Source organism: Charadrius vociferus, unplaced genomic scaffold (genome assembly GCF_000708025.1).
Source record: "Charadrius vociferus isolate BGI_N301 unplaced genomic scaffold, ASM70802v2 scaffold166, whole genome shotgun sequence".
Taxonomy (NCBI): domain Eukaryota; kingdom Metazoa; phylum Chordata; class Aves; order Charadriiformes; family Charadriidae; genus Charadrius; species Charadrius vociferus.
Window position 1 is genome coordinate 2,048,189 of NW_009649228.1, and position 17,615 is coordinate 2,065,803.

General features: G+C 36.9%; 1 protein-coding gene across 1 annotated transcript in view; it reads right to left on the reverse strand.

Moving 5' to 3' along the window:
• MMS22L (MMS22-like, DNA repair protein) overlaps positions 1-17,615 on the reverse strand; it is a 98,974-nt gene that overhangs the window by 70,241 nt on the left and 11,118 nt on the right. Inside the window, exons 7-10 of the mRNA XM_009889019.1 lie at positions 16,540-16,670; positions 12,444-12,509; positions 10,426-10,605; positions 4,506-4,568 (exon numbers count right to left, since the gene is read on the reverse strand). Coding sequence (XP_009887321.1) covers positions 4,506-4,568; positions 10,426-10,605; positions 12,444-12,509; positions 16,540-16,670 — 440 coding nt within the window. The remainder of the gene's footprint in view (positions 1-4,505; positions 4,569-10,425; positions 10,606-12,443; positions 12,510-16,539; positions 16,671-17,615) is intronic.

Sequence of the window (17,615 nt, forward strand, 5' to 3'; positions counted from 1 at the left end):
TGGTATATTTCTAAAACAACTTGAAAATTGAAAAGGCATTTTCAGTTGTCATAGAAAATTATATATTCAAGACATTACGTATAACAACATACGAAAAACAACAATAGAAAAGAAACTCTTCAAAAGAGACTCACTAAAAGATGTACAGCGTAATAGTTCAAATGTAATAAAAATGCCTACAAACGAAAGGTGATTCTCAAGTACTGTTTTTATATATGACATAACTGTAACTATTAAATTAGTACCCTTCCCAAATAACAATATTATTTAAAAAAATGGACAGAACTGCAGCCATTTTCAACAGCTGCTATTTTTTTAATGAATAAAAGCAAGAGTCTCCACATAAAACAAGAAACTGCAGATGACCATATCTATTTCTCTAGAGAGATCTACCCAGCTACGAAAGATGTAAAAAAATCCCAAACCAAAACACACACCCTTTAGAAAGGGAATGCTTAGTCTTAAAAGCTACAATTTGTGCACAGGATTATGTTTAGGATCTAATTCAACAAACAATGACTGCTTCGGTTAAATTAATTCAACAATAAACATGGTATTGTGAGCAGCTTCAATTTCAACCATTATTTATCTGTCCAACAATAGTTTTCAAACAGTTTCCAAAGCCAAGATAGTACTGAAGGCTTTATCTCAAAATTAATATGAAAGAGTTCTCCAGACTTCAAATATCCCTGGGATTAATGGATTCTCTCATTGTGCTTTTGCTTAAAATGGTCTCTTGCACTGCTGGAAATACTATCAGAACTCTTGAGGTAGTCAGCTTCTAATTTATCGCAGAAGGGAGGAACACCAGATACTATCAAAATGATAGTACTATCTAAACACAACATTTTTCTCTTATTGCCTCCTACTGTAGTAACAAAATTGGTTTCGTAGAACTCCAACAAATACTTCTGTATCTCCTTTAGAGTAGAATTAAACAAAACACATAGTGAAGGTAGAACAAAATTGAGGCAGAAATGAAACGACATGAAGCATTTGTTTTTTAAAATGAGAAGGCTAATAAGACAGACTATTAGTTCTTACAAACAAAAAAGCTTTTGATTCTCAGTTCCAATAAAACTTTGTAAACACAAATTCATCTTATACTGACAATCTATAAATTTAGTCAGTTTGATGTTGCCAAGTATACAAATATAGCTACATTAATATTCCTAGTACAGCAATTTTCATTTTGTGGTACAAATAGAATTGTAAACCAGCTCTACTTTTGTCATTAGCACAGTAACAGAAATCCAAATTACAACAGAAGTAGGGAATACCTCATGTTTCCCCATAAATATCCTTTTTTGTGACACAGATGAGAGATCTTTCACATGTGCAATTGTCTTCAACTCTATCCATCAAGAATTATAAAAAAGAGAGCAGTTTCTGGCTAAGAAACTCACCGGTCTGTCAAATGATTGAAGCTGAAAGGATATATCCAAGGAAGCAGCACTCTGCACTTGCCCAGGCGTCCATTATTGCTCCTATCTCTATTTACAGCTCACGGAGTATTTTTGCTTCCCATCTCCATTGGTCCCCAAACCTGAACAGCACCTTCACATCTTTTCGTTGCTCAGAAGTATGCTGACTACAACCTTATAGAGAAGTAGTTTCTACCTGGAGACAGGGCACTGTAGCACCCCTCTGCCACCTTCACCGAACATGGGACACCTTCCTCAGGAAGTCTTTATCACCCCCAAAGTCAGGTGTATGCTGGATGAAGGTGGCTCAGGCTCTCTTCTGCCTGCATGAGGGCTGCCCTTTCTATACTGGGGATCACTAGACTCAACAGTTTTACTGAAACTACCAAAATGCTGCAGGTTTAACACTGGTTAGTCATTTTTGCATTCCAACACTTAGCTGTGCTAAGGATGTTAAAACCAACTCCAGCTTCTGCTGATTCATCAAAGGTTACCACTCTTTTCTCTACTTTCATGATGTTCCCTTACCCTCAAAATCCATGCCTGCAACAGAGCCTATTAAATCATCTTTTTACAACATAGAAAGTGAAGCTCACATGAAGCGAAATTAAGTTACTGGTAGGAGAGAGATTACCAATTTACATTACAAATTTATGATCTGCACCTTTTTCAGATGCTTTTGAACACACAGAAGTATACATACTTGATTTCATCTCCATTTCCCCCCCAATCCTTTGTATATCCCCATTCTCCTTCTGAACATGTACAGTCTATAAGCTTTGGAAGTTAGGGAGCAACTAGCACGAGTGGATTATGCAGTTGATGGACATACTATGTACTAAACATCATTAGTTTTTAACCTCCCATATACTTAAAAATGAAGTTTCTAACCACCAGTTCCTGCCCTGTCTTACAAATGAGTGATTTGGCGCTATCATTTTTCTAACTTACTTTGCACGGCTATTACTGTGCACCTCTAGTATGGTAACAGAGGGTATATGCTGAAAAGGATGGCTCAAGTAGGATTTACTAACAAACTCAAGCCACATGTTAGTGGGCAGTATCACCAACACTGTCCTGTTCATTCAAAGAGCAGTATTCACCCTTTTGCTTTTTCCTGCTTCTCCATGTTCCATTTCATTACTGACCTCTTGCTATCTCATTGTGCTTCTCATTCCTACATTTTCCGGTTGCAAAAACAATTACTCAGCAGATACAAAAGGATAAGGTAAAAGGTAAGAGCGGCCACATGAAGCTGACAGATCAACAGAGGAAAGGGACATACCTACTGGCAAACAAAATCTCCTTTCCACACACTGTCAAGGAGGCTGGTGCGGAGGGATAGGAAGCGGGATGCATTTTTTATTAAAAGTACCTACATGCACTTGTGCATGCACATAGAGGGACAAATCCTGTTCAAGGACCATTTCCTACAAGCAGCTAATTCCATAATGCAAGAAAAAATAATGAACAAAGAGAAAACAAAGGAAATAAACTAGATGGCACTTTAGACAGTTGCTAATAGTTGCAAACATATCCTTGGCAAATGAGGGTTTGTTTTAATTCCAACAGTGGTTGCCTTTGGAAATCAAAATAGAAATTTGCCTGATATTACTGCGTCATGATTGACTCTTCCTTCAAACCTTCTGAACTTGACCACCAAGATGCCTTTCCAAATTGTCTATAATTCAATAATTGTTTAACAGAAGTGTCAAAAAGCTGTATATTATACATATATTTAACTTCAGAGTAATCTATTCCAAATAATAAAAATTCACGAGAAAAGAGGAGTATTTTGAAGAAAAACGTAATTACATGTGTGCTTTTACTGTTTCTCAGATTGCTGACATACAGAAGATGCAACAGAGGAAGGTGGTTAATAAGCTGCTCACAGCTTTTATGCCTCTTATCTCATCTAAATCTCTCCAGTTTCTCTCACAGAATGGTAAGCATCCAATAAGTGATGTCATCACTGTAGTTTTAATGTATACGCACAGTGTGTGTATTCAGTTATATACTGTGAAATCATTCAAAAAGAGTTAACTTTTTAAGCTGAAAGACTACATAAACAAATTTTAGTTTATGGACAGCATGATTTTTCAATTTTTTAATACCGTATCTATTGCTTCACCTATCCTGACAACTACAAAATATATTTTTGTAAAAACTGTAGTTATAACAAGTATTGTTCTGTACTCCAGATTCAACCACAGCTGTTGCTACTGCATGAGCAAGGCAGTAATAAAAGAACAGATTCCTCTTCTGCTTTCAACAACAGAACTTTGCAGGTCGTTTTTTTTTTATTTCATCTGAGACCAAATAAAAAAAATAAACATGTTTTATTCTCATCTTAAGCGTACACAAATTAAAGAGATTATTTTTACAGGTGTTGCTGATACAGCATTTGCAATTTGTACCATGCAACTTCAGAACAAATTTAGAGTTGCAACGTAACATATTAAAAAACGTGATGAACAGCATATTTAAAAGCATTTTAAAAGGAGGTCAATTCTGACCTCTGGGCCATGAAGCATTGCATTAACAGTTCTGCAGAAAGAAAAATGATAAGGTATGAAATGAGTGCTCAGAAACTAGAACCTTATCAGTAAGAGTTTGATTCAAGCCTGTAAGACAAATTGCTCAGCAAGGCAAGTCACCTTCCTGCTGTGATGAGGATATAGCTGAATTTTCAATGCAACTGACTATCTCCCTCATCATGTCTCCTCAACTTGATGTCCTTACATTCAATATCTGGTTTACATTTTCTAAGCATCCGGTTCTTATTCTGAATACATCTTGTCGTAGTAGCCATATGCCTACCCTTCCAGGATAATTATCTTTTTCCTTTATTTGACAATTTAGCATCAGGCACAACTACTTTAAAGCAAGTGTAACTGCCAACAAGGAGGGGACTGTATACTGCCATAGTTCAGCGACGTCAAGGATGTTCATTTACCTGTGATAAAACCACTAGAATTCCAAAAATACACTTGTTAGTTGGACTTTGTTTCATACACTGTCTCTTCCTGAAAGAATTCCTGACACTTCGGTTGTTTGTTATTTTTTCCTTTACACACTTACTTGAGCATCAGTGGATTTTTTAAGGAGTTCTTCCACATATTTCCAATTGGATTCCTTTTGTTTCTGAAAAATAATGATTAACAGCATGAAGTAGCATTTGTTTTCCTCACATACATCATTATGCAATAACATGAAAATAAGCAGGCAAGAGATTTCCAGAAATATTTCATTTCCTGACAGCATATTGTAGTTGCCACTGAAAACAGCTTTTTTGTTTTATGAATGTAATTGATATCTGTCCTAAAAATTAGGCCTCAAAAACAAATACAAAGCTGAAAATAAAGACTACGCAATTTAAACTGGTTTAAGCGACTCATTTGCAATCCCAACCTTCACTTTCAGTAAAGAAGCAAAACATTCAGGCATTTTTGATTAATACAAGCACTAAGTATATCTTACAATTTCTTTCTTTAATATTCTGTAAAAAGGAAGATATAAGGGGTAATAAGCAGGAAAAGGTACAATCTCACCTTTTCTTGTTTTTCACTTTTCAATGAAAAAAACCCCCACTTCTAACTCATTTTTCCCAGGCCAAACATTAAGGATTGTTTTGGCCAATTTGGTGAGGAGTTAGCCAGACAGTAATGGCTTATACAGACAGAAGAAAATATAGGGTAGGTCAAATATGGCCCATAATTCATATTCTTCAGCTTTGGAAGACATTTGAATCAACTAGACCACGCTAATGAAGTAAAAGAGTTTCATGGCAAAGTATATTAAAAAGGGAGAAAAAAAATATATTTAGGCAAAGTGGGAAAGAAAAGGGTAGAAGGTTTTGCAACTAAGGCTATTTCTCAGTAAAAAAATAAAAGGCAACCAAGCCAACAAGCTTACAATTCTAGGACATCCAAAAATCATCTACACTCAGTTACCTACATAGCTTGTATAGATAACCAAACGTGTGAACATCGTACTTTCATCATTGTCCTGCCTTACTCATTCCCTCCACTGTCACAACTGTTAAGCCTTATAAATTATTCTGCAGTTATCTGTTCTTTAAGTGTCTGTATAGAGCTTACAATAAAGAGCATCTTATGCTTTGGTAATTGAAATATAAGTACTTTCCAGCAGCAACACCAACGTGCCCCATCCTCCTCTGCTACTGGCAACACTACTTAATGCTGTGACCTGGTAACAATTCCACACAGAACTCCAGAGAGTACTGAGAGAATTTTAAGGATAAACTCTTTAAAAAGATCCACTAATACTTATGTAACACAATTTGACTACTTGGTGGCTTTACATTTTTGCACGACAAGAAAAAGAGAATTCTGAAAGACTGACGATGGTAGCAAGTCGCAGTCTGTAGACTGCTAATGGAACAACTATGAATGAAAGGACAGATCTGCAGAAAGTTACACTAAAGCTGTGATTTCACGATGAGGAACTTGAGCAGTATCAATTAAGGAGTCCCCACTGCTTCCTCCTCATCCTGCCAGCTGCTCTTCCTGCCCTCACAGCTGTAGCATGCCACTGCTCAGCTGCTCCGGTCCTTCTGTTTTTGAGACACAGATCAGTGAACAGACTCAAAGCCTTAGGAGAGAAAGAAAGAATGAAAAAGGAAGGAGGGCCTGACCTAGGTCATAGAACAGGGACACAAAAAAATGTGCTAGAACAGCAGAGGGCGTATCATTCCTAGGGCAGTAAACAGGACTTCTTAAGCTGTTATGGATGCCAAAACCTTTGTATCATGAAACCAGAGCTAGCATCCTGTCAGAAAGAGAGACCACTGCATCAACAAGTAGCCAAGGAGTAAAGGCAGCACTTCGATAACGAGTAAAACCCAGAAAGTGCACAATCAGCATTCCCAGACAGTTCTGGCGAGCATTTAGGTCAGATTTTTATTTTGACTGCTGTATTTTAGAGCTTGATGTTATGTGAATACCTACACACTGGCATGGTCCTACTGCAGACTCCAAGTAAAGCTAATCAACTGCTCAAAAGCCAGTTTTATCAGCGATGAGTAGATGTTAAGAGAGCTGAATGGCTACAAGACCTCGAATGTCTGGATCAGCCTGTTCAGAACATGCTTTTAGCACTCCCATAGTCCAAGGACTCTTGCTTTATACAAAAGGTGTTTATTGCCAAAGTTCCAGCTCAGCTGCAGTATGCAGATCACCTTCCAAAATCCTGGGGTAATCTAGGGTAAACTCCTAACACCAACTGGAATTGATTACAAGAGTGCACTCAGGTTCAGCACAAACTCAGGAGAGAATGACACCAACCACCTGTTGCACTTTTTTTTTAGCTTCAATTGTCTCCATCTTTTAACAGACTTTTTTCATTCAAATCCCACTACATCCTAACAGTATTCCCTGCTACACTCGCAATACGGCATGGCAACTGTTTACAATCCATCCTTGTCAGATAATATGTAGAATCGACATCTCTTACTCCAAACCTGCTGGTTCACAACATCCTCCCTCCACCCACAAAGAGTCCTAAAATCAACAGAGCCTGGAGACCTTACAGTGCATAGAAGTGCTGCTAAAACCAAAAACTTGAGCTAAGACCCTCTGGGTTCTCAGGGAGAAACTTTTGCAAGGACTAACAGCTGACGACCTGGAAGAGCCATACTAGGCATCTCAGCTGAAAGTCCATGTTTGCATATCTTGCCACGTAGTCATTTCAGATTATTCTATCAAAGGAAAACATTCTTAGCCCCAGGTAATTCTGCCTATATTTCCCTAGCCCACAGTATATTGAAATTGACCCCTGCAATGTTCAGAAGCAGCAAATTTTCTCATCAGGTCCCATTTGGTTTTTAAATGTACAAATCCTGCTTTTCAGAAGAGTGAAGTGGGACCTGAATGTAGGGTTATGGAAAGAGACGTGTACTGTACCTCTCTCATAAGAGAGTCTCTAGGAAACCTCGCCAGAATTTTCCAGTTTAAAAAAAAATGGTTTCATGCGTATGAAATATATATTCAATATCTCTGATCCACTGCATATTTGAAATTACGTTATATGAGCTAAAGGGGAAAAAATAGAAAGAAGCAAGACTGAAACCTATTTAGAATTTTAAAAGCTTTCATAATAACCTCAAGGCCATGCAGACCACATTAAAAAATTGAAAATCTTCCACAGATGACATAGGCTTAGAGGCAATTTTTGCTACAGAGCACATGAATAACCATCATTATGACACATCACCCTCCCACCTCTGATCACAGTTAATTAAAAGAAAGCATGTGTCATGAAGCTATCGCATCAGATGTTTAACCAACAAAACAGGACTACATTGAGCCCCGATGTAATTGCATTGACTTCAGAAATTTGTATCGCGGACTACTTTATCTTATAACGTTCAACGAATGGGACTGTAATTTTGGGGGGAAGAGAGGAGGGTGAAGGAGCGGACCTAAAGAAATGGTTACTATCAACTGTCTAGACAGATTACGTTTTTGTGGTGTGTGAAAAGGCACTGTTGTTACTGATAGATTTTTTTTTTTAAGCACCCATGGCACTTAAGAGAACAGGGATCCCTGGACAAACAACAAACTGACAGCCACACTCAGAGAAATGCAAAACACGGCTAACAGTTTGAACATAGAGACTACTGAAATCAAGAGGAGCATGCACAGGACGGTCTCATGATTTACAAATCGAGACTTGGTAGTTCTCTTCTCCCAGGTGGGCTCTAAGGAAAAAATATTATTTAATCTTGGACAAGTCACTTCCTGTCACTGTCTCAGATTCCTACTTCAACATAAGAACAACAGGAATCCTTTTTTTCATTCTACGTCTGTTTGGCTTATTTAAATAATATAGTGCCTGGGGGAAAAAAATAGTCTCTCACAAGGCTAAAACATAGTATGTATCAGTATGAGAGAGAGAAAAAAATCCAGTGATCAAAGTAAACAGTATCACTGCATTTTGATTACGGCATAAAATATAAGAAACCTGGGATAAATGCCTGCTTCACACTAGTTTCTGTATTCAACCTGGGAATAACCTTTTCCCTCCATCGAAGTCCCTCTAATAAGCAGGTAAGTGTAGTAATTCTATCTTCCCAGTGTCCCTCTGAAATACAATATGGACTGTGGTCCTCCCCTACTACAGTAGTAACAGGGCGAAAGCAAAGGAAGCTTGAGACAACCTTCAACGTAACAATCAGATATGGTCTGCAATTTTACACTGTACACACGTGTAAGAAGTTGCTTCATTTTGCCATGGTATTAGTAGAAAAGACTGAACCACATGATAATGAGCAGCCTGCCATGGGATCCTAAAGGATCTGTCAGCCCGCAAGCAGTGTAAGCATCCCACATTCAGTCCTCTAGTCACCAGAAATGGTTGTGCGTAAGCATCCCACATTCATTAAGTCCTCTAGTCACCAGAAATGGTTGTGAGTTTTTCAACTAAGTATTCAAGCACTGAGTTATCACACCTTCCCTATCTTTTTTTTTTTCCCTTGACAAATCAGGGAATTTACAAGATCAAAATCAATGAAAGTACTTCTTACTTTTATTAGAAAGTCTCATTTTAGTAAGGATTAAAAGCATTCAACATTTTTTATGCCTTTTTTGTTTATATACTAATGCTTTTAAAGATCTAAAGATGAAGGGGGAAGGCATGGATTTTAAGTTATCAAAACAAACTCATCAACTGATATGAGCAGACTCTCCCTCTTTACAAATGTGCAGTTCATAAACATGTTTCAAGGTTTTAACCCTTCGTCTTAAGTCAGGACAGGAAGTCTTGGTAAAGATTTTAACAGAAAAAGGGTATGACCTTTCCAGTTTTAATACACACTATTAAATTACAAATAATAAAAGACACTTCACAAGAAAGGGCAACTAAGCCCAATTTGGAAGAAGCCATACAGCTGATGCTTGCAAAACTAAGGAATATAAGTAATCCATCTGAAATGTAAAAAAATTTAAGAAAAACCCAAACAAACAGAACTACAAGGCAAAAGATAAAAGAACAGAAGGGCAGATGACAGAAGATGGCACAATCTGATTCTCCCTAGTGCCAAAACCACTATTAGACAAAAAAAAAAAAAAAAAAGAACCACAAAAATTTCTGGGTCTTTAGGTATCTCTTTGGCTTCTAGTCAGCTCCCTCTATAGTCAATTAAGAAAAAGTGGCAGCTTCATACCTCTCAAAATGGATGGATTGCCTCAGTAAGTACCTACTTCCTTCCCCATTCATGATTAGAAGCTTGAAACCAGGCGGATGAATCTCAGAGTAAGAGACTGAAAGAAGAGTCAGGGTTTACACGACCCCAGAACTGCAGAAAACTGAAGTGAGGCTCATGAAGGAAATTGATGCATCACTACTAAATATGACCCTACATAAATCTTACAGGCACAGCAATAGCATGTGCAGGTGACATTACCACACGTTCCGTAAGGGGTCTAGATGACAAGTCCCTCACAATGAGATTCATAGACAAGAACCTGATTAATCGGGGACTTGCCTGCTCCAGCCAGTAAGAAAAGCTAAGGCAATCTTATCCAGAGCAGAGCTACCACTTTTTTTGAAAAAAGTGGTATTAACAATTACACAGTCAATGTTTGAGGTTTATACTTCATAGGGTACAATCCAATATGTTCATTTCCTAAAAAAAACCAAACCCAGTGAAGGATTTATGCTGCAGGCAGACAGTCTTAAAACATATGCTACATCACTAAGTATATGTGCCACTAACTAGTTGGGATATTTCAAATTTCCTTAATACATTAATCTACTGAATATACGGTATATAACATGAATACATGAGGGGCTCCTGGAATGTTTACTGACTTCTACAAAGCACACCTTAACACTACCAACCTTAAAGGACCGTTTTTTAAAGAGTGTGAAAATTCCTGTATTACAACATAGATTATTTTCTGTCAACAAAAATAACCAAAGTGAGAGATCTAAGTGAATTATAACAACTTTTAGGTATTTAGAAAAAAATTGCACCCACCTTTTCATCTAGATTTCCATTACGGTCAAACTGGTAGAGTGATGAGAGATGAGTAATAATCCACCAGCTAAAACTCAATGGGTCTTTACACTGAATTGTTTCAAAACCAGTCATCCTTTCAGAACTACTTGGCCTTTCAAAGATATTCTTTATAGTTTTGTTCACCAAGCTCCAGAAACACTGTAGAAAATGCAAAAGTAAATTTGAACTGTGTTGAATAATAAAGCATGTATTAACAATTTTCTCTACAATACTGTCCTATTGATTCATTTGCTTTTACAGAGAACAAGAAAGATGACAGTCATTTAATGTAGAAAAAAAACCCAAACAAAACAGTGTTCAGTGTTATAAGAGAAAGCCTGGAGCTGCTTTAGAATGTCACCTCTCAAATGCCAGTAGAAAGCAATGTGAAAGGACAAGCTTTGGTCACAAGGAAGAACACAGTATGATATTTCACAGGCAAATTACAAACTGATGGAATGATGATATGCACATGTGATGGTGCACCAACACTCACATGAGACAGATAAGAGTTTTTTAATGAAGACCTTTTAAAACAGATTTTTGAAAAACTTTTAGTGCCAGACTAACCTAACCAAGAGGAAGATTGTAGTAAATGGTAGACGATGAGTCTGAACCTCAGTTTGCTGTTTTTCAAAGTCCTTGGTTTGTTTCAAGTCTGTTCCAGCATGGACAAACTGATGAATTATCTTTGGCTCAGATCCACGTCTATACCACAGTATTACTTCTTCTTACAGTCTGTGCCTAAATTCCCTAATTATACAGAAAGTCTCTGGAACTTCTTTCTGTATTTCACCCACCTTAGCTGGGCCCTGATCCTAACTTATTCTTCAAAGTGCTAGTGCAAACACTAAACACTAATGAAGTTTCACTTGTGTTGTCCACCTTTACATCTGTTGTCATTAACAAGAAAACAACTATCAGTACAAACATTCTGCTACAGAGTACTTCATTCTATACTAAGTGAACAGTACTTATTGCACAGATGGCAGCTTTGGTTTTTATAAAGATTATTTCAGAAGACTTTCAAAAGGTTTCGATGCTTCTTAATATTCTTTCAGAGAAACATCAGCTCAATTCTAACCAGCAGTCAAGAAAGAAAAATCAAAACACTATAAAACATCACTAAAGGAAAAGAACAAAATAGAAAACATCATTATGCACTGTATAAAATCATATGGTCACCTATATTCAATACTTTGAATACTGCACGCAATCCTGGTACTCTAATATTCAAAATAGGATGTAGTAGTATGGAAAAGGTTCAAAGAAGGGTGACAAAGATGACCACAGGTCGAGAATGGCACCTGTAAAAAGAATGACTGAATACAGTAAGACTCTTCAGCCTAGAACAGGCAGAAGGTAGGAGATATCAGAAAAAAATCTGAAGAGACATATAAAGTCATATTGGTATAAGGAAGGAAAACAGGTAGTAATTGTCTCTTCCAATCGAAGTATAAGGGGGCATCAAAAGAAGTCAGCAACTACAAGACTCAAAAACAGAAATCAGGTTGTTCTTGTATAGGTAGTTAAGGTATGGGTATCAAAGACAGAAACATGGGCTAGATGCATCATTGGTCTGACTGTGCCTGTGTTTCTAATACCTGGAGATGAATCATTGCATGACATAACACATAAATTGCAAATAATAATAAACACTTTAAAAAATGGGTGAAGATGGTTTCTTTTCTTTTGTTCTACCATACAACTTTTGCAGTCTGCTCCTTTGCTTGCCTTTCCTTAGCACAGGGAGCACTCCTTATCAGTGCCTTAGGTCATAACCGAAGAGTACACTGCAAACCTAGAGTCAGAACTTGATGCACATTCAAGACAGCAGCCTAAAGCATCACAGTTAGCATGCATCCTCCTAAAGCAAATATGGAGTTCAATTCTATCATCAGATATGTGAATGAGTGCCTTCATGGCAATCTGGGAACACTTGGTGACTGTACTGCATATGAAACACGCATGCATATGTAACAGTGTTCCTCCATTACCTCTGTGTGAGACCCTTTATTTCTGTGGTCCAGCAGCTGAATAAGTAGAATCCATAATTCTTTAAGGGGGGGGGGTGCAGTTAAATAATATAGGTACAATTACATATTGGAAAGTGTGTTATTCCATTAACATCTAAAATGTATATATCATACAACAAAGACTGTTTCCTAATTCTGCATAAGTTATAGTTTGTACTATTTCTTAGTTTCTCCTGAGCCACTTTAAAACATTATTTAATCAAATGAAAATGGGATTCTGAGGCCTAAATGAAAAGGAATTGCAATAAATACTGATTCATTGTCTGACAGTGGGGAAAAGGGAAAATGATTGATTAGATCGTCTTGATGTTCTTGGGAAGATAAGAAAAGGATTTCAAATGATTTAATAGCGATTATTGTTGTTATTTTTAACTGAAAAATCCTTAATGACGAGGCATAATGCTAGTAGAATATGTTTTTGTTGGCATGAGTATGTTAATGTTCCCACAACATTTCACAAAATCTGCTTTTCGGTAAATTTACTGCAAGGCATTCTTTTAATATGCAGAAAACAGCATATTTCAAGTCATGTACGTTATTTGATTACTATTCCATATTTAACAAAATTCATTCAGACTGATGCATTTCAAATGCAAAGTAGTCTTCTTGTGATTCATCTTTCAGTTTTACGTTCCCTGAATTGTGAAATAAAATAAGCAAAACAGCAAAAGGAAGCGCTAAATACATAAAAATTCTCTGTACACTTTAATGTTTTTGAGACCTACCAGCACTGTATTTGAAATAATCATAGCATAGACAAAACTTTACTTACTCTGTCTTAGGACCTATGAATCCACTGTATGGTATTCAGAGGTGGTAAAAACAGTGAGAAAAAGCTTTGTTTAAATAGTGTAATTCAGCACATTTTACCTTCAGCAAGGACATGATGGCAGAAATGCAGAAAGGAAAGAGGCAAGACAAAGCAGCTCATACTCAGTTTATCCCTAAACAATGAGTAGTCCAAGTTTTAATGATCAACTTACACTCCTCTAAGGCAAATAGAGGGAAATGGGCACCTAGAGAGACTAATTCATCTAACTCACTGCAGAACTGTTGTTATCCTTCCCTGACAAAAAAAAGAACCTAAGGTGAATAGTTTACCCAGTTAACCCCTAGACACCTTAATCTGATGAGACGAATGCTGAATTTTGATATCCTCATGCTCTTTCATGCACAACTATTCTCAAATCACATTGGTACTTAGAATCATTTCTGAATTTGGAAACCTAATGGTATAAAATAAAAATTATATCAAAATACGCAATGCCAGTGACAACAGTAGCTGTGTGAAAGAGACATTACTGAACAGTGAATGACTAAAGACCACACTCACAATTAGAAGAACAAGTACACCACCAATATTTTCAAAGCTATATAATATTCTATAGAGACTTTTTATTATCATCCACCTCTAGAGAAATACGTTTGCAACTGCTGTTTTCATACAGCTCTAAATCAGGTTTAAATACTGAACATTTAATTAGAAATATGAATTTATAAGTGTGACACATAATTTATTTTTCTCTCTCTATAAAGAACCCTACTTACTCTATGAAATTGCCAGGGTGGACCCTGACAATCAGTTTAAGAACATCATGAGGTCAAGACTAAAATATTTAAAATAATTCTATTAATCGCTTTCCATATATGCTGTTTAGAGTTTTTCATGTGCCTATGCCACTTCACGCTTCTAGTTGACGACCTGTTATGGGAATCTCTCAACAACCTGAATTAATCTTATGTAAATATTATATTGAGGATAAACATCAGTGTGACCACTGAAGTCCATTGAAAAAATTAATTATTTAACTACTAAAGTCCCAAAACTGAAGTGTCTCAAAAAATACTCTGGTTATGACTCATCACCAAAGAGCAAAATAGATCCCACGGAAAGAGGCAGTCTTATTACAGATGCACTATAACACTGGAGGACTTTATGGAAGTATTAGGAACACAAACTATCTTACAAGTGAGAGTTTCAAGCCTTTTACATGGAGTACTAGTTGTTGCAGTAACTAGGTTTCTTCATCTACTACTTGCATCTACTATTGTGCTCTTCTACAAGATAGCAGGATCTCTTCTGCAGAAGATGTGCAGTATCCACCCAGGAAAGAGTTTGGCTAGTAGTATCAAAGCAAAACACCACACAGATATTTGTTACGCTAAGGATAACTGAGACATTGTTTTCTTCAGAGATGGTCTGGATTTCCTCTTGTAACATCCTGACTTCAGTGTCTCGGTAAGAGTTATAACCTCAAACTGTGGTACTGTTGGGGCAATTGAGCTCTAGTGCCAGAGATGTGCTGCTGAAAATAAAAAGATATCCAAGGACATATATTTCTCTGCCAAATGTACCACAGAGCACAATGGGCTCAGTATGAGATCCAAGTCAAGCGTCTTGATACCAGAGCTGCCCAAAAAACAGATCTGAAAATATGAGTGTGGAATACGTCCCTCCTTCCAAGGATACCCAGAGATGTTAAAAGCTGTGCTTGTGAATATTCTCAGCCAAAAGCTTAATGATATGTTTTAGTGATGAGCTGTCAATGTAATCTATTACAGGTATCTGTTGTGTTTTCAACAATTTTGAGGGACATGATTTCCATTACTGGATCATGGCAACGAATGCACGCTAGAGGATGCACCAGCTGAAGATCCTGCTCAAGTCCAAGCTCCACTTCAGAAATTAATCTCAAATAGAACTAGTTCAAACTGTGCTGCCCAAGCCTAGGGAGAGCTGAGGAGAAAGCAGTGGCAAAGCAATCGTCTGACTTTGTAATGTGGCTCTATGGAAGTAGGACGAATCCGTCATTTTAACATCTGACATTTCAAACCCTACCATCAAGCACAATGGTCACCAGATACTATTTGAATCTTCCTTTTAAAAAAATTACTGTCATTTGCCTTTCGATGGGGGAGGAGGTTGCACTATTATCTGATAATTAAATAGATCAAAACTGGTTTTAAAAGGTAACAGAGTTCTCAACAGAAAGGTAGTTTAAAAGAAGAGTTATCAAACGCTACCATAGCCATTTCCTCCCCCCTGCCCCAAACAGTAATATGAAAGAAGGGGAACTCAATTTTTCATGTCTTTGTACAAGGAAAACATAGATTATACAGTGGTCACTGCTACTTATTCTCAGAGTTCAGTCCTGCACTCATGGATCATACATACCCATCTAAATCAGGTTTCACAATGAAGCAGTCAAAGAAGATTACGCAGCTCTTTTACTAGCTCCTATATGGAGCTATTATGACTCTACCTTTGGAGTGCTCAAAACATGTGAGAAAAACACTGCAGCTACAGAAGGAAAGAAAAATAAAAAAAAAAAAAAAAAAAAAAGAGAAGCACAAGTTCTCCCTTGACAAACATAAAAGCGTTGTAATAGAAAGATGCGGTTGGGGCAATAGGAGCAGTGCAACAATAAACTGCAATATCTATATGGAGCTATTATGACTCTACCTTTGGAGTGCTCAAAACATGTGAGAAAAACACTGCAGCTACAGAAGGAAAGAAAAATAAAAAAAAAAAAAAAAAAAAAAGAGAAGCACAAGTTCTCCCTTGACAAACATAAAAGCGTTGTAATAGAAAGATGCGGTTGGGGCAATAGGAGCAGTGCAACAATAAACTGCAATATGACATTCTGTAAGTGTCCAGTTAGCTTACTGCCAGGATTACAGTTATTGTCTTTTTGTTCCTTTTGAGAGAGTTTGAAAAGATTTTTTTTTTGCATCTATATCTCTAAACCTTTTAGACTGTGCCATGTTTGGCATTAAACCTGGAACACTGAACTTACAAAATGTGGCACTCACTTCTGCTCTGTACACAGCGCATTTCAATATTACTCTCATTCAACTGCCAGATGGTCATGAATAAATATAACACAATTTGAGCTCCTAACAAATAACACTCTTTAAAACATGGAGATATAAAGCCATACATAACATTTAAAACTTAGCAGTAAGAAGTCATCTATGCATTGGTACAATATCTAATTCCTACGGTTCCCAATACAAGCATCTAACTGCCCATGTCCTACATAAAGAAAAAAGTTACCTTTATATACTTGTTGATGGACAAGCTTATTAAATCAGATATGAGACTTCCACAGTGTGTTTCAAATAAACTGATACTGGTTAAATTCTCTCCGGTTAGATTTATGAAATGGTTAGCATATACAACTTGTCCTAAAACACAAAAGAAAATTAGATCTATTTAGTCCTGGGTTTGGCTGTAGGAATACAAGACAGACAAGATTATTTTTTCTTTTTCTATTCTATAAATATCTTAGAATTGGTTTGTTGAGCTTTATGTGATTTTAATTTAGAAACTCATTTGGGAAAGTTCATCCATTCTAAGTTCAAGCTAGTCCCTTCATTATTACACTGAAGTCTGGTATTATTCTGGTTGACAGTAAAATAGTTTGGCACTTTACAGCCTTTTATTGGCACAGTTTTTCCAGTGGAATAAAGATTTATTTATCTGAAAGTTCCTCTTTGTCACATGCCAGTGTGCATGTTCTGAAATCATGACATGTTTTGCAGATACGCAACTTGATGACAAACAATTCTGGAGAGGTCTAACACTTCCCTTTGGATGTGTTGATGTAAAAAGCTGGCATGATCATATTCCAGCTTGAGCATTTGTAGACATTAACACAGATAAAATGGTAAAGTTAAGAGGCTGTAAGATCTTATCCTACAAGCTTTCCAAGAGCAGAACTCCCTTGACATCAGTGGAACAGAAGATATGTATAATGAGTCTGAATTTTGTTCTTGGAAATGCAGGGTGAAGCCCTGAACCCACTATCCAGCCATTGGTCTCAGCAGTGTGAAGTTTCTATTCAGCATACTTTACAGAATAAGATAAGAACGTAAGAAATTGTGCAAGGCACATAAGAATACAAGACAAGATAATACATGCAGAGATACTACTGTCTTGACTAGTTAAGTGTTGTTAAAAAGCACGAGCTTTCTCTCACAAAAATGGATTACTGCATTAGTACTCCGAACTTTATCTAGAAATAAATATAGAATTCTGGACAGTAAATTGCCTCCAAACAGTTTTCCCATCCTTTCTCCAAAAGGCCCCAAGAAAGGAAAACAGGTTATCCCACAACGGATCATAAAAAA